The sequence below is a fragment of the Capra hircus genome, unplaced genomic scaffold (assembly GCF_001704415.2).
Source record: "Capra hircus breed San Clemente unplaced genomic scaffold, ASM170441v1, whole genome shotgun sequence".
Classification (NCBI taxonomy): domain Eukaryota; kingdom Metazoa; phylum Chordata; class Mammalia; order Artiodactyla; family Bovidae; genus Capra; species Capra hircus.
In genome coordinates, this window is record NW_017189774.1 from 107,898 (window position 1) to 132,632 (window position 24,735).

The following is a 24,735-nucleotide window of genomic DNA, read 5'->3' on the forward strand; positions in this document are numbered from 1 at the left end:
CCTTTTCCCATGCAGTCATGCAGTGGAAATTGCTGAGGTTGGCTGTTCCAGTGGAAGGTCTCCACCCCTGCCCCCCTCTCTGTGTGCCAGTATAGCTGCAGATGGCTCATTGCAGAAAATGGGCCAATAGGGCTGATTCTGCCCTCTGGCCTTTGTTCTAGAAGCCCAGTTCCCTATCTTCCCAGCTGCCTACTTGAAGCACTTATTAAAGTGGTGACCTGGGTACCTAGTTAAGAACGCCACCATGGGCTGTGGGTGGAATATCCAAGGGACATCTCATTCACATTCATTCGACAGCAACTGGGTCCTTTAACATTCCCTTAATATTGTATTACAGAAGAAAGTATTTTCAATGCCCAAAATAATTCATTCCTTTATCAGCAGAAATTACTTTTATTACATCGTACAGGTTAAACAGTATCACATAATCAAATGAACCTGATACATGGAGAAGGAGCCCATATGTTATATATAACATGAAAAATCAATGCATTGTTTAGTGAAACACCATCTGCTAAGCAATCAAGCACACATAACCCATGCATGGAAATTGCTTTACAAGAAGGCAGGAGACCATCACAACCACTTGAGGGTAGTCTGCAACACCTCCTCCCTCTCCCTCCACAAAGATACCTCACGCCCAGCCAGCATAGGAGCCATTTTGTCATGGACAAGAGCCTGCTTCTCATGGAGATCAATACAGTGCCAGTCCAATCAATTCAGACATACAGAGGGGAAGCCTAGCTGGTTTCTGAACATCAAAGAATTTTTCCGATATACTCCTCCATCCTACCCCAAAGCAGACAGTCTGAGACTCTGGTCTCACTGCTTAGTGGTAGGGGGTGCTCAGTGCTGTTCCTTGCCTGAGTCAGCTGGCGGGGAATCAGCAAGGCACTCTTACCATCCATGTCCCAGGGGGCCTGGGGACATGCTGTGTGACAGATCCTTACAGGTTATTTTCCTTCCCTAAAGGAATAAGATGAACCAAGTCAGATGCCTCCTAGCCAGTGGCTTGGCCTTAGATACCGATGGTGCTAACGGTGGTCCAGGCTCACTGGTTATATCTACATCAAGCCAAGAAACATCAGTGAAGGCATTTCATTTACACAAAAGGAAAAGAGAGTATTTTCAATTGCATAACACAGAGAATGAGAAACAGCTTGGAATCATATACCATTTTCTGTATAAAGACACCTTTCTAACTATAAAGTTATAATACATAAAATATAAATTCAATATTTTTATAAAATATATTTAGATACATAACTTTATGTGTAGATTTTCAATTTATAAATATTATATATGTTTCTATAAACATATATGTAAATATATAGACAAATATATTTTGTGTAATATATTCATATTGTGATATGTGTGTGTGTGTCTCACAAACCTCCACAGGATTGTAATGTATTTTTAGAGGTCACAGTCTAAGAAAATGTATAGTAATTTGAAAAAAAACTTGCTATGAATTAACAGATTTGAGTGAATTTGTGTTTTCTTAATCACAGTAATACAGACATGATTTATGCTATGGAATTTGGGGAGCTAACAAAAGATTAAAACTATAGTGCTTAATATCCATATGAAGTTTGGATCACCTTGTAGGTACTCTGGAAATTGATGTCTAATGAATGAATGAATGAATGAACCAAGAATAACTCTTCCAATGCCCGCGTGCTTGGGGTGCTGCTTATGGCCCTACTGTCATTTAAAGGCCTGACTAAGGTCTGCTCTGTTTTCAGAATTCTTTGGCGATCTGGACACGTTGATGGGGCCCCTGACGCAGCACAGCAGCATGACCAACCTTGTCCGCTACGTTCGCCAGGGACTGTGCTGGCTGCGCATCGACGCCCACTTGTTGTAGTGGCTGCGCCCCCATCTCCAGCCTTGCCACCCACCACGCTACCTCTACCAGAGCGCCGATGGGCACTGGTGGAACTCCACTCATTTGGGAAAGTTCTCTTTGATTATGTTTGTTTTGATGCTTCTTTTGATATCTGTGAAAAACAGAAGTCATTGTAAGTGGACACTACACCTTGAGAGCAGTGTATCTTTTATCACTTAGTCATTTTTCTGTATTTTCTATGCATTTCACAGATCCCACCATCCTTTTGTGCTTGATGGAATGACAGTCCCTATAGTATTTTTTTAGGCCCACACTACCCAAAAGAAAGAATGGAAAGAAATTGTGAGAACAGGTTCCTGAGAAGTGAAACAAAATGTCATATATATATATATATACATATATATATATGTGTGTGTGTGTGTGTATGTGTGTGTGTATATATATATATATGTCATATGTCATGTATATGTCTATGTATGAACGCAGACACAGAGAACCTGCAAAGATTCAAATTTTCAGCAGTAGCCATTCCCCAAACTGTGCTGTTCTGTCCAGATAAGAACGTATTTCAGAATCCATTGTTAAACTTTTGTGATTCCCACAGACTCAGTTTTCAGATGAGAATTTTCACTGTTGAAACCCACTGGTTAGATATTTTAGCAACATCAGAAAGTCAAGAGTGTTAAGAAAATTCATGAGCACAGCAATGCCACTCTGGAATAGTACTCTGGCATGCAGCCAGAGGACTTTTTAGTTAGTATCCCTTTCCTGATTCCCTGTTTGAAAAATGTCAAGGTTGAGAAGAAGTGGCAACATTTATATCAACAACTTTAAGGCATCAGCTGGCATAAGTCATTTTGAACTCCATGATTTGAAGCGTAAATCCTCACCCGTGATTCTCTTTGTGTAAAGCTCTCCTTTGAAGGGCAGTTCAGTGGCGCATGCCCTAGTAGCCTAGATGCTACAATCCAGTTTAGAGATGAGAGATGAGAGGGCTCTGGCAACTGTCCAGGGAATGCACACCTCTGCCTCTTTTGCAGTTGATTGGTGGGTCCATAACTGGCAGGACTTTTTTTTTTTTTTTTTGACTGTGTTTTGCTCAAATCTCTGGAAACCAAAGTCAAGTTCTCACTACTAGAAGTAGTCATATACAGTTTGCTTCCTAATGGCTTTAAAATATGGACTTCCCCAATTATTATCACATTTGCTATTTTACAGAATTTTTTTGAGTTCTTTCTGTTTTCTTCTACCTTTCTCTTCCTTTTTCCTTTGTTTCTTTTGATTTTGGCTCATTAGCTTTTGACTGAAATACAATCACTGATTTTATTCAAGTCTATATTATCTTGAATCATTTCCATGAAAATCCCAATGAAAATTCCAAACTCTCTAAGTTGTAGCTAGTCTTTTAACAAAAAATGAGCTGGGGTAGTGCTTCACCCTAGGGTGGTTTTAAAAGAGCTCTGAAGATGGGGAACAGTTCCGTTGATTTGGAGATATTCCAGAGTCACTTGAGACTATCCCCACCCCTTTTGATCCTCTGCATTCATTTTGTGTCCCTAAACATCACAATGTAAATATCATCTTTGGTGTTCCAACCCACTAGAAGAATCCCACACACATGGTAAAAACTATCCATACATTAGTTAGTTCCTTATAATTACCTGCTGGTATCTAATTCCATGTAGCTTTCATCAGCTGAGTTATTGGATTCTTTTCACTGAGTTATGACCAGATAAATAATAGATACATGCCCATAAAAGTTGCAAACTTGTATGATTTTTGAAAGCAAGTCATGCAAGTGATAGAAATGGCAAAGGATCCCCTCTGCACTCTCACTGTCAAGGTTAGCTATTATCCCCAGTTGCAAAAGAGCCAGATTTGAGCTCCACTCTGGTCATCTTTGAGCTGAAGGCCCTTTGTGGTATTATAAGGGCTGTGGACGTTGTTCTCCAGTGGCTGAGGCCACGTTGTGAAGATGACAGCTGGGAGCATCCAAGCAGCTGACCCAGCACTTTTCATGCCCCCAGTGTGGTTGAGCTGGATGTTGGCAGTCTCAGCATCAAGCCTAACACACACAGATACATACTGACCAATGCAACCCAAGAGAAATCTTTTCTGAACCTCTTAAGTGAGGAGCATGATCCTATGAACGACTCCAGATACCCAAAGTGGGTGTCACTTACACAGATGAAGCTGATGGCTCTGCAGTGACTCAAGGTCTCTGTTTGTTTCCCATGGCTTACCAGGTGGAGTGCCTGACTATGACTATATAATGAAGCCCACTGGTCTGACTTGCATGTTCAACCTAGACCATGATCCTAGACCATCATGGATTTATGAGTAGATTCTTCTTGAAATTCAACCTCCAGGAACTAGACATTAAAATGTAGGGGCAGTTTCCTGGGGATACAAGTATATTGCCTCATGAACGAAAGACTTGTACCTCTAGTTTCAGTGAGTCGTTCTATCTACCTGACACACAACAGGGAGACAGCAGAGCAGCCTGCTTGCTGCCTGACGTGTTACCTCTGGTGGCTGAGTGTAAAGTGTGTCCAGATCAGCAGCACGATGATCAAATCTGACAGGCAAGCTCAGGATCACCACCTGATTATTTAGCAGACCCATTTGTAAAGCAGCTTAGAAACCAATTAAACATGGAGGATGAATTGCCTTCCTCTCCCTGGAGATGAGACATCTTTCAGTTTCCTGATTAAGGATTGTTGCTGTTTTCTAGGCACTCTATTCATCACATTGTAAATGGTGATGTGTGTCGTAGGTGTGCAGCATTTTGAGGGACTGAAATAATATTTTGTCAAGTAAATCTCTTCAGTGTACCAGTTTGTGGGAGAGATATGAGACATGTGGGTGGTGGTGAGATCCTGCTTGAGACTGTGATGGAGGCTTGATGAGACACATCTCATAGAAAGCACATGGAGTTAGGGTCATGGGCAAAGAAACGGGCAGCTCCACCGAGCAAGCAAGTTCACAAAAGGATCTCAGCCCTGCAAACGGGACCCACACAGGGCCACCACTATGCCTTCACTTGTCACCCAAGCTCCAACCACAGAGAGTTTGACAAGTTTATGTTATGATATTGGCTTGGCTTTGTATTTTAATTAACCTTGGATTTTTTAGTGGTTTTGTCATATTACTGTCTGAGTTCAGTAGGTAGGATTAATTTGAAAAGAGTATACTAGTGTGTTCCTTGGGGTAGAATTTAGCCGTGAGCATGTTGTTAGCCAGCCTGTAGACTGTTAATTACTTAATAATCTCATTTGGAAAATGCTAGTAGTTTTCTATTTGGATGACAGAATTGGAAAAGCAGATTAGCTGCTGCTAACTTTTCAAAGACTTGAGGTTGGGATGCCTTTTTTCCATGTAATGACATTAAATGATTCAAATCTCTGGTCAATAACCAAGTTGCTCAATTTGAAACCATTGGCTGAAATGTATTTTGTTGAGTTTCCAAATGGATGAATTTTCCTTTGGACAGCACCTTAGTAGGTGTGTTGGACTGGATCTTCATTGGGAAGATACTTGTCCTCTCAATATCTTTCTCAAAGTTATCTAATTTGGATTGTTTTATTGAAATTTGCATCCCAGAGGTTGAAGTTGGAAAATGAAGTTGGAAAGCATTTCTGAAGGCAGAATCGATGTAGATGTGGGGGTGGAGCCCTCACATATTTCTCAGTAGACATGATAAAATTCACCTGCATGAGCTGGCAGGTGGGAGACACCAAACTGGATCACTGGGTAGAACTACTCAGTAAGGCAATGAACTGCTTGCTTAGAGAAGCATCACCCTCCCCATTGAGAAAATGTGTGGTGAGACACTAGCGCTACACAACATTGAATGGATGGGTTGATTCCATGCCCCCCAGATTCAGTTCCGTGGGGAAAAAATATGGAGCCCGTTGTCGCTTGCTCTATTGTGCGACTGGCGGACTAAATTCTTCTTCGTCGTCGTTATCGTTGTTGTTGTTGTTGTTGCTGTTGTTGTTCTCATTTCCACTCGCACAGCCTTATTCTCATAATGAAACTCTGATTCATTTGCTCTTTGGTGTTCGCAAACTCCAACAACAGAACTGGTATCTGTATATTGATAATCAGCAATGACCCTGGCAGGAGGCTAATCAGACAGGCTGGTCTCAGACATCGATCCTACCATCTGATATTTTCGGGGAAAGTAAAAGTATGAATTCCCTTTCTGTTCTCCTCCTCACAAGCCTAGAAGCCCCCTTTCCCAAGAGCATCATTTTTCCGTCTGTAATCCATCAACTCAAAGCAAATAGCATTGTGGGGAGGGCTGGGGGGGTGGGGTGGGGGTTAGAGGGTATAGGGAAGCCCTTCCAGGCCAGGCTGCAGTTCTTGCCCCTTTCTGCTTCTGACCTGAGATGGTAATGACTCCATCAGGCTCACCATGGGTTTAGGGGACACAGAACTGCTATTCCGATCCATGATCAATCATCATTCTTCTAAGAGATTGGAGCTTTGCTGTTTCATTAACTGTGCAGTGTAGACTAATGGTGTTTAATAAAAATCATTCAAAATTTCAAACTCTTTTGCCAGTGACCTCAATTTTGTTGGCTCTTCGATTTGTACCAGACTTTGAGGAGGGAAGGGGGAACACAGGAAGCCTGCTGCCAGGCCCCTGGCTCAATGCTGTGAGGAGCACCCCTAGGGCCCACCAGCACTTGCTGGTCAGGTGCCACACGCAGACCAACTGGGAACCCTCATGAAGAAAGAATGTCCCTGTGGATGCTTGTAGCTGGGACTAGTGTGCTCCTACTGAGGGTATCATTATTCTCCAGCCTCTGCAGCATGAAGCCAGCTGCCGGATCAGGTGCTTAATCAGAACTGCAACCTGTTCAGTTATGGCCTGCATCACCCCTGTATCTCTGAATAGGGGAAACATCTCAGAGCCTAGGGCCCAGCAGGGTGCACAAGGCCAGCCAAATGTGCCCCCCCCCAGATGCTGGTGCCCTTCTGTGGTTCTGCAGTACTTGTGACATCAGTGGGAGAGGAGACCTTGGGCAGGAAGCAGCCTTGGGGAGGAAACCCCCAAAGAGGCTGAATTGGTATCATGTTGCCCAGATCCAGAGTTAGCTTCTCCTTTGGTCTGCTGAACACGCTACCAGTGATCCATTGCTTAAACATTTAACAAGCTCTCTGAGAACAGAAAGCGGTTGATTTGTAGCATTTGCTAATCACCGTGGTGTAACTGCTCCCACCATAGCCTATTTCCAGCCACGTCACTGAACACAGAGTTGGAAAGAGATAGATGCAAAGTTGGGAGACCAGGCAAACCAGCTCCAACACAGGACTGATTGCAGCCAATCAAAGGGGCTCAGAGTTCACACTTATGTTCTGTGCACACACACGCACACACTTTAATGACAAACTATTACATCATTTTCAAATATGGGTCAATCTTCTAGGAAATGTGGATAGTCTATGATGAGACCCTGGAGGTGTGGGTTTTAAGCTGGAGGGAATGAAGCCCTCTTGAGCCCAAAGCATAGATGCATTGGTGGGAGTATGTGGGTCGTCTCCACATCTGCAAGGTAAAATGGAAGTGAAATAAGTGCTTAGAAAACTCTCATGGTTGGTTAAAAATAAGGATAGGTGAGTATTGTTATTATTTCATTATTATCATTTTATTATTATTAAAATGCCCAAGTAGTACTTCAAACTTGTAAATGTCACTTGGATAAATGATTTACTATTGCTCCTCCTAATGACAGCCTTCATCTAGTTAGGAAACATTAGGCCCTCTATGGAGAAAGCACGATTCAAAATGCACTGTGTTGTTTTCCTACTATATGGCAACTCAGTAATTCTCCCATCTCCCTGTTGTTTTTCAGAAGGTTTTTGCTTTTGCTATTAGTAATTGAAGTTATTTAGCATATGTTTTAATTTTAAAGTATCTATTTACTATCCTTGCTCTGAAATCAAACTAAAATGTCTCCTGGATCAGTTCCATGATTAATATTTAGAAATTATCTTCCAAAGCAAAACAATTCCCTTTTCTACCCAATATAAAGAAAGCAGTGTCACTAACAAGAAGACATAAAGTGCAGTGTATTTTTCTAAGACAGTGAGGTTTTTGTCAAAAACACACACACAAAATCTTTTTTTTCAAATTAGACCTCATCATAAATCAACCGAGAGTAGAACAGAAAGTCTCAAATGACCTGTTCTCCTGGTCCCATGAATCTTCTACAGTTAATAAGAGGTTTGTATCTGGAAAGGTTGAAGAACTTGCTGTAAAATCCTATTTTTCTTTAAACATTTCCATGTTCTGTCTGGGCCTGTGTCTACAGTCAAGTGTTAGCCCTGAAGGATACCCGTATCTTTTATGCATTCTTTCTGGCCCCTCTCTATCTCCCTTGCCTCTGCAGTTCTTTTTGTGACCAGCATGATAACATGGTTGAGCACGGGGTTCTTCAAGCCCCTCATGGTATTCCTGCAACATTTGTCCTGCCTGGGTATGGTCCCATCTGGGTCTGGTTAATTGCTATCACACTCACATGGGGACTTGGCATCCCCCAAGGCCATGGACCAGTTTGCATGGAGACAGAGAGCTAGAAATGTCTTCATCATCATCTGGTGATTTTCTATTTCAAAACCATCCTCATGAATCAATCATATTCACCCACAAATATTACAAATGAGATTGATTCTGCCTCAAGACAGTTTGTCAAATAGTTTTCTTCCTGGATGATTTTACTCTCTGGGTATTTTAGAAAGGGAAACATCTGAGATGAAATCCCCCACATTTGTTCAATTCCACAAATAGCTGTTTTTATTCCTATTTTCCTCAGAGTAAATAATGCTTCTAAAGATGGTTTGATGTAGTGTTGTCTTTGGATAAAATAAACCCTTTAAAAGTGAGCCTGGTGGAGCTACTGTGCTCAGAATGCCCCTGGGGATCAGAAGATCCCTCAGATTCTTCCCCCAAGCACACTTGATGGGCTGACTGCCATATCCATAGGCTCCTCCAAGAAGAGACTGGTTTCTGTTCTGTTCTGTGCTGGTGACCGTGGTGGCTGTGGCTGTTCCTTGTCTCTCTCTGTCTTGCTTATCTGGCTCTGGCTTTCACTTTCCTGCTTGGGCTCTTTCTGTCTCTAAGCAAATGAATAGCTGAATTCAATGTGAGCTTCTGAACTGTAACTTGTTCTTTCTTTTAAGACGTAACAGATTAATAAAAATAGGTGTGTTCTGATTTCAAACATCTGGAGAGGCATGCTGTATTCTGAAACCATGATATTATAACAACTGCATTATCATATGGCAGTATAAATACTCATCTGTTGAATTCATTTGTCCGGTTGTAGAACTTTGTGGAGCAGTGTTTTGACCTTGACGATGCCATTTTGGAGCAAGTGCAGTGGCTGCAGGCAGATGAGACACTTTACATCAGGATTTTTCAATGAACTTTAGCTGGAGGCCTGGCGATGGCAAACATTTTCAGATGTTGCTATAACCATGATAAATGTGAAGCACAAATTTCTGTTCCAGAAATTTCCCAGAACTCTTCAGTCAAGGTGGTTTTATTTTAGGTTCATCTTTTCTTTCTTTTCTTTCTCTTTTCCTTTTTTTGTTTTTTATTTTGAAGGGGTTTGTTATTATTGACTGAAGAAATATTTTGACCGTAATGTGTATTTCTCCTGTCTTTCCCTCTCTTTCTCTCTCCCCTCTCCTTCCTTGTTAAAATATTTAAATCTGGAGTCTTTTGCAAATCTGCATCAGATGAGGCCAGGAATGAAGTCTGAGTCTAAGCAGACATTGATGGGTTTTCAAAGAGGAATGTTCCCTATCCCTGTGGCCCTTCCATGCCCCACACTGAAGAACCAAAGGGCACTTTTCTGACATTGTTTGAAACCTAATGCAGTTTAACAAATGACTCCACGTGTTTTTCCAGTACTCATTTGACTGAGACTTGAAAAATACCCCCGAGACTTACCAGGGGTGTCTTCTGCCTGGTCTACAGCGTGTGTGTTTGCTTTGTATCTTAGAGGCATATTCCTGTCTTGTGTGCTCATTTGAAGTATCACCTCACATTCACATTAGCCTGTATATAAGAACCAGAGAGATAATTCCCCCACATGTTGTAAATGAAGATGTGACTCTATAAAACTTTCTCTCCTTCTTGAAAATAAGAAGACATTTTCATGCATATTTTAAACAGAAAGGTTGTACATTTAAGTGTCATGGAAATATTTATTGAGTAACCAGGATACAAAATGGAATTTAATTGTTATCATATGCTCTGTGTGTGGGGGGGGGGTGGCTCACCAGCACTGTGTCACTGGACAATTGTGGCTAGCCAGAGTTGCCCACATAGAACATGTCATCTGTGTCTGTGTGTGCGTGTGTGTGTGTGTGTGTGTGTGTGTGTGTGTGGGCACACACGTGCAACATGTCTAGCTTGCTGTTCTTCATGGGATTTTAGCTTTTTCTTCTTGAAAGATGTTTACAGTTCCAGGAAGGCCATGGCTCCACTGCTATGTGAAGGCTCTTTGAAATATGAACTCCTGTTCCCTTGGAAGCTATTATCACGGTGTTATGGCTCAACTGCATGGATTCCATTGGCCTTTGTGAGAGGAAAAAAGTGAAAGTGAAAGTCATTCAGTCCTGTCTGACTCTTTGAGACCCCATGGACTGTAGCCTGCCAGGCTCCTTTGTCCATGGGATTTCCCAGGCAAGAATGCTGGAGTGGGTTGCCATTTCCTTCTCCAGGGGATCTTCCCAATCCAGGGATCGAACCCACGTCTCCCCCGTTTTATGCGTTGCTGATGGATTCTTTACCATCCAAATCACTAGGGAAGCTCAAGAGGCTCTGTTCAAATCCAGCTAAGTTTCCAAGAGAAAACCACAAGCCGAGATACACAGGGAGGCAGAAAGATGGAAGCTGTGGCATTTGAGCTGAGTTGAGCCCTTAAAGTTGGTGTGAACTTGCCCTTGAGCTGCAGCTCAAGTCCCTGAGGCTAGTGTCCTGGCTTGGGCTCCCTCCGTGTCAGTTGATGAGCAGAACCATCAGAAATAGCCTGGCCTGGTTGCTGAGAAGTTCTACCCCTAGTGAAAGACCCTTTTCACACTGGGGGCACCCCAAGTGGCCATGAAAATTTGATGGTCACTCACAAAGCACCTCCTTTGTTTTACCAAAATCCATTTCAGCTTTTGAACCACTCTTTCTTGGGTGCAGATTTCTAATATTCATACTCATTACAGATTCACTGACTGTCACTGTTCTTAACAAGCATGCTCACCTCATCAGAATTTCAGTCAGTTCTGATGTTCTGTATCGACTAAGGTAACTGTTCAAACATCAAGCAGTGAATGAAATGGTACCTGGTTCCTCAAAACTGGTTTCGTGTGCTTTACGTGAAGGAAACTGTATCTGCCTGTGTTGCTTTGCATTTCAAATGTGTGGCGCACAGGCATCTTGTTGGTGCTTTGTTCTCAGTACAGTAACTCTGTGTACAAACGTTTTCATGTAGTTTTGTTGTTTTCCAACACGACGTCTCTGTAAAAATTATATTGGCTAAGCTGGCGCGTTGGTTTCTCTCATAGAGGCATTAACTATACTGCCAATGCATTGAATTATTGAAAAATGCAAAATAAAATTTTTATGAAAATCTCATATCAGACATGTAGATGATTCTGCTTACAGACTTTCCAGCCATAAGTGCCAAATTACCACTCCTTTTGTGTTCTAAGGCATAGTCAACCCCCTCATCCAATTACCTCAACAGCTTTAAAACAGAGCCAGAAAGAGCATAACTCTCACAAAGCCAATTCATTTGAAGAGAGACCTTTGGTCTAGCACTCAAAGCCCATTGAAGAGAACATGATCAAGTATTTAGTTATCTGAGTTCTTAGTACACAGCACAAAAAGGCTTGCAAAATATAAAGTCATAATTGCAATGGTTTTTAAATTATAAAGCTAGACTCAAAACTTAAAAGCACAGCCAATGACTATGGCCATTTCCGGTGAAGGTGTGCAGTCACTGGCCTGGGAGGGCAGCATAAGCAATCATTTTAGGTGACAATAATGATGTCAAGTCATCAGGAAAAGGTTCAATTATTTTAAATATATCCTTTTTACTAAGGCAGGAGAGCCAAATATTTATAACTATTACCTTCAAAATGTTTAACATTTTTCAGGCAGTGCCAAGGAGATTTCAGCTACCTAGAATTTTCATTTATAAAGAATCACTTCCCTGGGCATGCAAAATGAGCAATTGCAATGCTAAGACACCACATGGCACAAAGCACTTGTATGTGAACATGAAATTAACAATCAGTTGAGTTGAACTTCCTGTGAGCCAGTGAAATGCACTTGGCGTGGCCCGATATTCTGACTCTGCTGAAATAATCCAGGTAAGAACACTGCTGTAGCTAACTGTGGCTGAAACTGAAGCTTGTAATACTATCACCAAGCATTCCGAATTCTTTCCATAATTTAAAGCCCACAGTGTCGGTAAATATGAGCATTGTTCTTAGAAGATAATGAAGAAATATTTAATCTGAGTAAATAGAGCTAAACAGAGTATAAATTTGTTCTTGAGCAACCAAGTTGTTTTCGCCTTCACTCGAAAAAACAGATGTCATAAATTATAATCATGCCTAGGTAAAGGTGAGCCTACATGCAGAGAAGACCCAGGAAGAAAAAGGCAGAGGGACATTTTTCAAAATTGGAGTACTGGGATTATGCTAACTGATCAGTTTATGTGGTGGTTACTGTGTGCTAGGCCCTGTTCTAGCACTTTCTTATATTAACTTATGTAATCCTCTAATGACCCTATGAGATAAGTATCAATACTATTATATTCCTGTTCCATAGATGATAAGACAGAGGCACAAGATTGAGCAGCTTGCATAAAGTCACACAATCAGAATTTGGACAGTGTGGCCCCAAAGCCCTTGATCTTAACCATTACCGTCTACTGCTTCTTACTGTCCTTCCAGAGGAATCTAAAGGAAAGGCCTTGGGCCAGCCTTCCAGAAATGCCACCTTGCATGAAGACTGAGATCAGGACCTGGCTGGAGAGAGCAACTCAGGAGAGAGGTGGTGAGATGGGACTCCTTATGCTTGGAAGTAGCAAATAGAAGAGAGAGCACCATCTTGTCAGCTAGCTGGACGCTCTGGTTGGGTTCATGGTTAGGTCTTTGGCTGTCTGAGCTTTAAATCAGTCCTCTTGGAAGGCAGACCTGGTGTGGTTTAACTCCTGTGACCTGTATGCACAGAAGGGAAGCAGAACATCCCTGAGGAGCAAGTGTCCTGGGCTTTGAAAGAGGATTTTAGGTCAGGCTCTTGCTGCCTGACAAAGGAAACTCTTAACCTGTCTATGCCCCACTTCTTTCCTCTATAAAATGGAGTTGATGATATCAATATTCTCCCCACTTTCCAGAGATAAGCAAGCTGTCATCAATGTAGGTGTTTCTCATCCTACATCCCCTCCTGGCAACTCTGAGGACTGTGTTGCCCCAAAGAATTTCCCCCAACATGCTGCCATTATCAAGGTCAGCAAATTTCACCACTGAGGGTGTAAATGGGGCAACCACCTGGTTGCCTTGCTGGCTGGAGCTGTGCCACAACTGGGTAGATGTGGCAGAATGTTCCACACAGGCATAATGGGAGGAGGCATGAAGCACTGAGACTCTTGCTTTGGTCCAAGAATATGTTGAGATTTGTGAGTTTCTCCAGGAAACACCTTTCAGGCTTAGTGGGCGATTTTATCCCCTGTCCCCCTTTTTTTAGTAAAGGAAATAAAATCTAAAATCTTTAGCTGTGATACAAGTAGGATCCATGTAATTTCTTAAGGGGGATTTTGCCCATAAGTTTCAGGTATGGACCTTGGAAAGTGACATGTGTTCTCCAGGCCCTTGGTACCTAGGATGGATTCTGTGTGGCTTGTGAACTGGGGGTCTACTGGGATTGAGACTCATAGGACCAGGAGGCAAGTGGAAGGCAGGAAATGACTTTCAAGCCCTGTCTTTCTAGTGGTGACTCTCCACCCTTCATTCTACCCACTTTCTTGGGGTGGGGGAAGAAGATTTTGAGAGTTAAGAGGGAATAGGAGGTGATGGTGCCTGTAGTGCCCTAGCAAAAACATCCGGTAGGAACCCAAGCTCAGAGTCCTCTTCTCCAGGGAAGGGAATATGTCTCCCGCTTTTGTAACTCTCCAGGAATTGCCCAGGTAGTTCCGACCACAGTTCACTTGAACATATTCTCATTTCCCAAATAAGACAGACCCTGCAGCGACCCAGAGATGTGAGGTTAGCCCCGAGAAGGGGCGGCTGCACCTCTCTGGAAACATTGTCCTGGGCAGGGCTGGACCTGGGCAGAGGCTGATGGGTGGTGAGCTGAGATTTTCTCAGAATTCCTGACTTTGAGGACACAGCATAATCCAGGGAGCAGGAGGAGAGTGTCCCTCATCGAGGTTCTGTTGGCTGAAACTGGTTAGCTCAAAAGCCTGCTGATGAAAAGCTCAAACATTTTACACATCCATTCATTTCAGGTAGAGCCCAGAGAAGCACATTTTTCCCTTTGGAGAGCATGCTTTACAGAACCCAGAAACTGCCCAACATCTGATTGCCCTAGATAAGGAAAACCCCGGGGCTTTAAAGACCCCGAGGCACTGAGCACATCACTGAGATGCTTCCACCCACACTCTGCCTCCTGGGAATTCCATTGTTTTCTTGCGCTCCTGAGTGGAAGCTGGAAACCTTTGGAAGGTCTCATCTTGTGAGGGACACTTCATCCCCACACGAAAACGTGCCAGAGGGTCCCCGAGATGAAGCCTGCTGTGAGCCACTGCTAACTTGTGGCCATGTCTTCTTCCTCACTCACAGCCCCCCACCCCTCAAGCGCTCATCCCCACCTGCCCCCCACCACCTGCCAGTCCCTTGAACTCACTACATCCAGGTGGCAGAAAGAGTCCTGAAGGATCAAGTGACAGGGAGTGGTGGTAGACTCCACGTGGGGTTCCCTCCTGACAGCCTCCAAGCACCCCAGACACCCCCTAAACTTGCCCAGTCTTGGCCTCCACTCACTGAACCGAGTCCTGTGCCAGCCAGCAAACACATCCTGAAGCAGAGCTTTCACTGGGAAAGAGCCAGCTCCCCTCAGGGGTGGCCCAGACAACCCTGGTGCCCCTGATCATGCAGGCCTAGCTCCCACCCTACTGGCTGCCTCCCCAGCCACCACCCTCCAGCCTGTGGGGTAGGGGGCCTCTGCACAGGCTCTGGACTTAGGGCCTAGCTCATCTTCAGTCCTCTGAGCAGAGGCACCTCAACCTTGACTGGGTTGGATGGCTTACCAATTCCTGGGGTCCACCCCAGAGAATCTGATTTTTGATTTTGGCCCACCTTCAAGGGTGGCACTAGTGGTAAAAAACCACCTGCCAATGCAGGAGACATAAGAGATGTGGGTTCGATCATTCTTGCCTGGAGAAGCCCATGGGGAGAGGAGCCTGCTGGGCCACGTCCATGGGATCACACGACTGAAATGACTTAGCACTCACTTGAGCACTCAAAGGAGCTTACAAAGGGTATGTACACTGTAGGTGAGGGTCTGGGGAGGGCTGTCTTAGCTTCCCACCCACCACAAGTCTCTTGGGCCCCAGAAGAACATCTCCTGCTCAGTGAACTCTTCACCCTCACCACGACCTTTGGAGAAGTGGACCTGGAGCTCCTGGAACTCAGACCCTGCCATCCATGTAGGCCTTTTCTCTCTGCCTTAGTTTCTCCAAGCAGAAAACTATTCAAGGAAGCCTTACTTCTGTGCTACTTAGAGGAGCATAACAAATTAATGAATTAATTGTGTTAAGCTAATTAGTTGGAAGAAAAGTGCTATCAAATGCAAGTTATTATTATTATTATTTTGAAATCCTGTGGCTGTCATTGCAGAGTTTGCACTTAGTTATTAGACACTGTATCTTTGACATCTCCCAACCCCCGGTTCAAAAACAATGCCCCTGTTTTGCTTCAAACCATTAATTTGAAAACAACCACCTTGGTTCTCATGATGTGCTGATGGGGAATGATCTGCCCTGGGAACTTGCCAGCAATTATAAAAAGAGATTCACATTAGCTGAAGCTCAAAGAGGAGAACCGGCCTGAAAGCAGGGGGAAAATATCCACATCCGATGCCACCTTCCCTTCCAGGGTCTGCATAATGACGATGTGGTAGACTGGCTTCTAGCACCTTGCAACTCCTGAAGGGGCCTCAGGGTCTCCATGGGAGGCATGCAGCCCAAGCCGTCTTTCCTTTTGACTACAGCTGCAGCTGTCCTAGGATAATTGGAGGTTTCTTGGCCTGGGAACTCGTCAGGGGCAACTTGCCTTCCTGGCCCCTGCTTTCCAGGCCCTCCCAGAAGAGCTGAGCTGTGCTCTCCAGATAGACTCACCAAGGGGCCAGGCCCTATTCCTCCAAGCCTCCGTCTCAAATTCCTGCACACTTCTGTCCCTTGGGCTCTGCATCCTCTCTGGAGCTGTGTCCTTGCAACGCTGTCTCCCATGTGGGTCCTGTGGGCTTTCTGTTCAATGGGCCTACCCCTCATCCCTTGGGGAAGTGCCCACCTCATTCCCAGCTTGACACAATCCTCCTGAGTCCATTCTCTTCCTCAACAATGCTTCCCAAGGCCCAGCCTCTACCTCCCTAGCACACTATTGGAACTAGTGGTCAACTGTGGGACAGAGGACTGGGTAGGACGGTGGTAGGACTTGCCACAGGCTCTGCTCAAGCTCTTAGATGGCCCTCAAACATGCCCGTCAGCTTCACAGCCCACACAACAGTGCCATTTAGCACTTGTTTCCTCTGTGAGGGCACCCCTGCAGGACCTTTCATTGAGTGCATCTATCACCAGGGGAGGGAAATTGAGATGAGAAAAGAGCCTGGAAGCTGAGGCATAAATGGGAGTGTCCAGACACTAGCTTCCATTCTCAGTAACTTGGGTCCATGAGACCTGCTCTTATGCACAGCAGAGGTGTCATGATTCAGAGTTATGAGGTTGACATGGATCGGAATCACCCCTCTGCTGCTTGCCAAGTCTTCTTGAACATATCACTTAACCTTTCCAAGTCTCAGTTTTCTCAGCTGGAAAAGAGGGGGGTGGTCAAAAAGATGTCTCCCAGTATTGAACCCATTTAAAGGGTATAGCACAGGAAAAATCTCTCCGAAGTATATGATCATTAACAGAGACATCCTACCCCCTGCACCACTACTACACTCACATGTGGGGTTTGGTTTGGGATTGGTTCTGGGACCAGCAGACAAACCTTACCCACAAGGGTAAACCTGCTTAGATTGATAGATTGCTAGCAGACCACAGGTGGTACAGGGTGATAAGTCAGGACAAGCAAGTTGAGCTCCTGCAGAGAGGGCATCTCCCATCAGCGCAAGGGCCAGTGGGATGAGGCTGTAGCAGCTGAGGCAGGGAGACAGGGCTAGGGCCTCCCTAGGGCATCAGGAAGCCAGCTGCTCCCTGGACCTGTCCCCAACCCACCCGGGGCCTGGCCCACCACCTCTGCCCATGTGGCTGTATTTCCTTCCCACCTTTCAGGGCCTGTAATTTATGGCCCGGTAAACTCTGACTTCTTTGTAGTGGAGCCACTGTTGTTTGTTAGCATAATCATTTCTCAGAAAGCATGTCAATAAAGGCTGGGGAGTGAGGCAGAAGCCACCACCCCCCCCCACCACCCCAACTGCTAAATAATTTCTGGAATGAGTTGTCAGGAACCTTTTATTTACTGATTTCGTGCATTTCATTTATTTCTGGCATGGGGCCAACCTTCCTGACAGTTAAGATTTATTGATTTAATTGCCTAGGGTAACCATGCAATAAAATCATCTCAAAGATAAATTTTCATGGCACTGTGCAGCATGGAGGTAATTTTTCAAATGCTACGGCTATATTTCTGCAGGTTACAGGTGCAAAATTTGCTTAAAGCAGGGATGTCTCATTACTGCAGTATGGGAACATCAGGGGGCCAGCTCTTTGGTGGAAGGTCTTTAGAGAGAGAAAGAGCAAGTGAGAGAGGAGATAAAGAGGGGAGTTGAAGAAAGAGAGAGGGAGGGAGGAAGGGAAGGAGGGAAACAGCCCTTTCAGGAAAGAAATGATATTTCCTTAATTGGTTCATAGATTCAATGCCCATGAGAAAGTGGAGCTTCGCTTTAATTAGGAGTGGGCTTGGAGGTTATTTACAGTGTTCTGAGGAATCATTTGTTTCCAGCTGTGCAATGCTTTGTACCGCAGGAGCGTGGCAAGGTAGATGATTGCCACTTGTGACACTCACGTTTATTGCTTCTTTAGATCTTTTTATTTACCCTGTTAAAGTGATCATTATGACTCTGAACAATGGGTAAATGAAAAACTCTGATTAACTCCCAGGTTAATGGTAACATTTCAGGAAGTCAGAAATAGCATAAACTTTTAACAATGTGAAATCTTTTCTTATCTCTCTTGATTTATTTTACAGTGTTTTTGCTTTGATTGCAGGTTTCAGATGGTGCTGTTTAATAGCTTATTAAACTTGCAGCCTGGCAGCTTTGCTGTTTGGATAAAATTTTCTTTTTGCTCAGGTGTAAATTTTGGAACAGGTAGGATTTATTTTTTCCACCTCATTGCATTCCCAGGGCTTGGATCTGGCTGCTTTTCTTGGATGCTCTTGGTGGCCCATGGGATCCTGAAGGAGACAGTCTGAACCTGTTGTCCTGGAAACCTCACCCTTGCCCATCACTGTGGGCAGGGTGACAGGTGGGGACTGGGGAAGGTGAACCTGGATGAGGAGCCAAGGACCACATGCTGCATTTGAATCCCAGCCCAAGCCTCTCATGGCTCAGATAGGGAAACTGAGGTCCAGGGAGTTGGGAGCAGCAAGAGGCCTAAAGCAGATCTCCAGACACTCTGGGTGGCCTTCCCGTCTTCCTCCTTGCCGGGCTGTCCTCTTCCCCTTGTGTAGTCGTACCGTCCAACTATGCATAGTTCCTGAACTTCAGTTTCCCTGTCGACAGATGAAGGGGGTTGGAACGGATGCATCTTAAGTGCTTACCCAGCTCTGACGTCTGCAGCTGGAAGATGTGTGCACATTTGGCCAGCCTCACCCCTCCACCCAGCCACTAGTACAACTGAACCTCGGTCCCCCTGAATGACTGGACCCCTCATGAGTTCAATACCCACGCTCCCCAGTGGTCCAGGCTCACACCAGCACTGTATCACAGTTACATCTTCTCTCCCAATAGAGTGGTCATGGCACAATGCAGAGGCTATTACAACAGAGGCATCTTTCTAATATGCAAATCTGATTACACCACTCCCCACTTCAAATCCTTCACAGACTCCCCATCAGCCCAAGATAAAGTCCAGAAGCCTCAGCATGACTTGACTAAGCCTGGAGAACCTGGCCCTTGCCTTGCTTTCCAGCTGTTTCCCCCCCATTTTGTCCAACCAATTACCAGCTCCTTTAGAGCTTCCGTGAATAGACCAGCAATCAACTCAGGAACTCACAGATGCAGACACATACACGTGCATACATGCACACACACGTTATCTTGCATTTTCCTCTTTCCATAAACATTGATGTCTAATTCATCAGTAAGTCCTATGAACTCTACCTCCAATACCACTTCCTGTCTCCATGTCCACTGCCTCCACTCTGGTTCAAGCCACCACCATATCTCACTTGCATGTTAGCATATTAAAGGCTCTTCAAATTCCCTGGAAGAGGGATGTGCTTAGTCGCTCAGTCATGGCCAACTCTTTGTGACTCTATGGACTGTAGCCCTCCTGTCTTCTCTGTCCACTGGGATTATTCAGGCAAGATTACTGGAGTGGGTTGCCATGCCCTCCTCCAGGAGATCTTCCCAACTCAGAGACTAAAGCCAGGTCTCCCATATTGCAGGTGAATTCTTTACTGTCTGAGTCACCAGGGAAGCCCCAAAATACTGGAGTGGGTAGCCTATCCCTTCTCCAGGGGATCTTCCCAACCCAGGAATCAAAGCAGGGTCTCCTGCATTACAGGTGAATTCTTTACCAGCTGAGCTACCAGGGGAAAGGGATGATTTATGGTTAACCCTCAAATTCTCAAAGGTGTTTGACAATGGCTTTTGTTGAACAGTTATTAACTTCATTCAGAAACCATTGGTTGAGTGCTTTCTTAGCACTTTGAGTTATCTAGGTGTTGAGAATAGATCACTGCAAACAAAAAGACAAAATGAACGGTGACTGTGGAGAACAGTGTGAATGTTCCTTAAAAAAACTAAAAATAGAACTACCGTATGACCCAGCAATCCCACTCTTGGGCATATATCTAGACAAAGCTTTAATCCAAAACACACATGAACCCCAATGTTCATAGCAGCACTATTCACAATAGCCAAGACATGGAAGCCACCTAAGTGTTCATTGACAGATGAATGTATAAAGAAGATGTGGTACTTATATACAATGGACTACTACTCAGTCACGAAAATGAACAAAATAATGCCATTTGCAGCGACATGGATAGACCTAGGGATTGCCATACTGAGTGAAGTAACTCAGACACAGAAAGACAAATATCCAGTGATATTGTTTATATGTAGAAAAATTTTAAAAGGGTACAAATGAATTTATACATAAAACAGAAGTAGAGTCACGGATATAGAAAACAAACATGGCTACCAGAGGATAAGTGGGGCAGGGATAAATTGGGAGTTTGCAATTGACATATACACACCGCTATATTTAGATAATCAACAAGGTCTTATATAGTACAGGAATGCTGCTCAATATTACATAATAATCTAAATGGGAAAATAATTTGAAAAAGAGCAGATGCATATGTATATATATATGTATATATGTATATATATATATATATGTATATATATATACACACATACATATATATATATGACTGAATCACTTTGCTGTACACCTGAAACTAACACAACATTGTTGAACAAGCAAAACAAAATGACAAAGTGAAGGTCATGGAGATTCTGTTTAGGTGACAAAGACAGGCAGAGGACAATCTCAGCTGGCTTCTCGAATGCTGTTGTCAGTGCTGCTAAAGCAGACATTGAGGATGGTAGGAGAGGGGATAGACCGGAAAAGTGGGAGCTGTGTGCTGGACGGGAGCACCGATGGTCCAGCCATGGTACCAGAAGGGAAGGCAGTGCATGTGGGTCCACACAGCTTAGAACAAAATAGTCCAGCTGAGTCTTCCACCGATCTCAGCTCTCATCACCCACCTCCCCCAGCTGCCCCTCAGACACGCACTCCACTCCAGCCATACCCAACCACTTTCCAAAGAAAATACCTTCTTTGACCACACTATTCTCCTGACTCGAAATGCCCAGCCCTCCATTTCTGCCTGGCAAATGCAACACTTTTACATCCCCCATCTCCTTCCTGGCAGTTAGCACAAAGCCTTGCCCAGAGTTGATGCTCTGAAAGGGACTCTTACCTGAAAATCTCCTACTGTTTCCTCTGTCTAGTTAATACCTCCTTTCTCAGAGCCACACTTCTTACCCTATTTTTTGAAAGAGAAAGCTAAGCTTCCCAAAAAGATCACCCACAACAGGCTATCACGTCCCGGTTAAATACCAAATGATATCATAAGCCGCTGGCCTTGCAGGGCCCCAAATCTCCCTGGGAGGAAGTTCTGTATGAGGCACAGGAAGCTCAAAGTTGCTCTACCCCTCCCGAACAAGTCCCAACAGCCAAAACCAGCACACGCAAGTCTCTGGTCCTTTCCACTCCAGCCTGGTTTACTACAGAGGGGCATGCAAAAGCCATCAAGGTCCTTCCACAAACAAATAAGACAATAGCCAATAAAGGCCCAGCTCATGCCAAGAGAGGGGTTTGGGGACCACAGAGGGGCCAGGCAGAAAACCAATCCCCATGAGAATTTCTGGGAGCTTATTAGCACCCAGTGAGTCCAAGGTGAGGGGTGGAAAAATTGAAGGCCTCCCTCATAGGGAAGATGTTAAGATTATAAGGCAGGAAGTTCATGGTGGGCAGGATATTAAAAAGCACACACATAGGCTAATTTGGAAGCAGTCAGTTGGAAGAATGTGCAGGAACAGGACAGACCTGGCAGCCACTCTCTGGCCTAGAAAGCTAGGGGCATATTTCTCAATGATCCAGTTCCTATGGGGGTTGGGCAGACTTCAGATGCTGCCCCATCAAACAATTGCCCAAATTCTAAATGCACCAAAGCTTTTATGGCTCTGCATTAATATTTTAAAATATATCAAGACATTTGTGTCTAATTAGAAAATTTCTGTTGTCTGGGGTGCTAGGCTCTGGCCCAGCCAAACCATGAAAGACCTTTTCAGGGTGACAGCCTTTCTACACCTATGTGGCAGAAATGGCTGGAGTCCTTAGCTTGTCTATGTGGGAACTTGATTAATGTATTTGGCCTGTTGCACATGACAGTGGTCATTACAGAACATGCATGATGCAGGTAAATTCAGGCCAGAAGCAATTAAAAAAGTCATCCTGGCACAATGTCAAGCCTTGTCTGTTGTCAAGTGGGTTCCACTCAGAGGCACGTGTCCACGCAGATCCTGCGTGAACCTGGTTAGTATGGTGGCAGCAGCCAGACGATGCCCATTTCCCTTTGAATTGTGTCATTGCTACAGAGCCAAGCAAAGCACATCAGATGAGGTTTCATCGTCCTGTGACAGTCCTTCCCAGGGGATCTATGACTCAGCCTGGCCAGTGGAATCAGCCTGAGAGAAGCCAAGGGCATAAGCAACACGTGTCAAGGAGCTGGACTGGAGCTTCAAGTACAGGCTCATTGGTGAGTCCTATGCAGGCCTGACTTCATGATCTGCCAGACTTCTCAGCCCCCATCTTCTCTGAAGCTCTCCAGTGTTTTCTCCACTTATTTCCCCATGACCTCAACAGTTACAGGATTCCCTCTATGTGCTAGGCACCATGCCAGATGTGGAAGATACAGAATTGAATGCAACAGGCTGCCCTCCTCAAGCAGAGGCAGACAAGAGGTTCCCACACCACCTGTGCTAAGTGATCTGTGGGTTTTAACGGCTCACTCCTTCCTCTCCAACAGTAGATCTCAAGCTTTTTCTTAACATGAGACCTTTTCATATTCTTCAAAATTATTGAGGACCCCCCAAAGAGTTTGTATTTTGTATGTGAATTATGTGTGTTACGTCCAGCATCATCTATCATATTAGAAATATTAAAGCTGAGATTAAAAAATATTAATGTGTTAATTCATTTTAAAATAAAAGAAACTCCATACCTGGTAACATAAATGACATCTTTTTTAAGAAGAATAACTCTATTTTCCAAAATAAAAACAACTTGGTGACAAAAGAAGAGTTATATTATTTTACAGTCTTGCAAACTTTTAATATGCTCCTTCTGCACTGAATCTGCTACAATATGTTGTTTTAGTTGAAGTCTAAGAGGAAAATACACACAGATATGCATTTGGAAAAGTAAGAGCTATTTAAATAGATTTTCAGATAATCATGGATATTCTTCTCTGCTACAACATGAAAATGTCAACAACGGGAAGAGTTTTGGAAAAGTTAGTAACAATAAAGATCTGAAACCACAGTGATGAAAAAAATTGCACTCTGCCATGTTAAAATCCACTGGTCTCTCTTTCACTTTGAATAGGTCTTTTGAGCCATCATGATGTTGTAATGTTGCACATGGGGCACTTGGAAAACACTGGTGCCCTGACTTATACCCATCTTCCAAATGGTGACCACTTCCGCCATGCGATACCTACATGTCACTTTTGTTAATAGCACTGCCAATCTGATGGGGAGAGTCTAAGTCCTGGAAACCATCAAGCTCACAGTGGTGAATCCAAGTTTTCCAAACTTCTGATTTTTGCTGGAAATCTCAGATATTATCATTGGAAAAATGAGAGTACAAGTTGTTTTCCTTAAAGTGACAGGCTCGCTTTGTTCATTTTCAGGAAGATATCTACTAAATGCCCAACTCTATATAACAATGGTTTGTCCCTCATTCTGTAAAGAAAAAAAAAAATAGAGTTCCATGAAAAAATGAAAACCAGCCTGTTTAGCTCACAGCTCAATAGCACAAGTACTTTACTTTGAGTCAACAATGGTACCACGCCACATAACGATGGCTTTACACAGAGTTCCTGCCAGACACAGACTCAACGTTTGGGCTTTCATAAGATTAGTAATTGTTTTTCTACTTTATCAAGGACATTCTTAAGTGAAACTGCTTTTTTTTTTTCACTAACTGCAAGTACACAGTGAAGAATATAAACACTCTTAGTACATTTTAGGGCCATTGGCTTGATTCACGCTCAGCGGCTAGCAGTGGTCCTAAAAGCGCTCACTAAATGGGAACTTGGTTGGGAAAATGAAAACTCCACTCTTTTTCTTGCCAAGGTCATTCCTTTCATGTGCTCTTACTGGTGATGCTGGCCTAATGAGGTCTGAGTGACAGAAGAGAAGGCAAGGGAAGCCCCTTAGGCAGAGAAGGCTGCACCTGAAGGGTGGGTTGGAAGGATCCACAAGGAGCCTCTCTCCAGAGAGCCTCAGACAGGACAGCCACCATGAGAACAAATTCCATGTCTCAAAGGGAGATCACAGAGGTCGCACAAGAAGCAGGAACCATGGGCAGGAGGCATGGCAACCTGGTAGGAGGTTTCCCCCTGTTCTGAGCTTCATGTAGGCTGGCACAGCCAATATGGCTGTTGGGGAATATGGGGGTCATATCTGATGTGGGAGACCTTCTCCCCAGCCTGGCCAATGCTGGACTCCTCTCTACACAAGCAGTGTGATGAACAACATGTACAACAAACTTCATGGGCCTTTGAATCACTGTTCAAAGTATAGTGAATTGGTGCTTAAGATTTAGGACAATGGGGAGAGA

General features: G+C 44.1%; 1 protein-coding gene across 1 annotated transcript in view; it reads left to right on the forward strand.

The window, feature by feature from the left end:
* AFF2 (AF4/FMR2 family member 2) overlaps positions 1 to 2,035 on the forward strand; it is a gene marked incomplete at its 5' end in the record, with an annotated part of 92,341 nt that extends 90,306 nt beyond the window's left edge. Inside the window, one exon of the mRNA XM_018044732.1 lies at positions 1,746 to 2,035. Coding sequence (XP_017900221.1) covers positions 1,746 to 1,867 — 122 coding nt within the window. The remainder of the gene's footprint in view (positions 1 to 1,745) is intronic.
* Between the last annotated feature and the right edge of the window lie 22,700 nt (positions 2,036 to 24,735).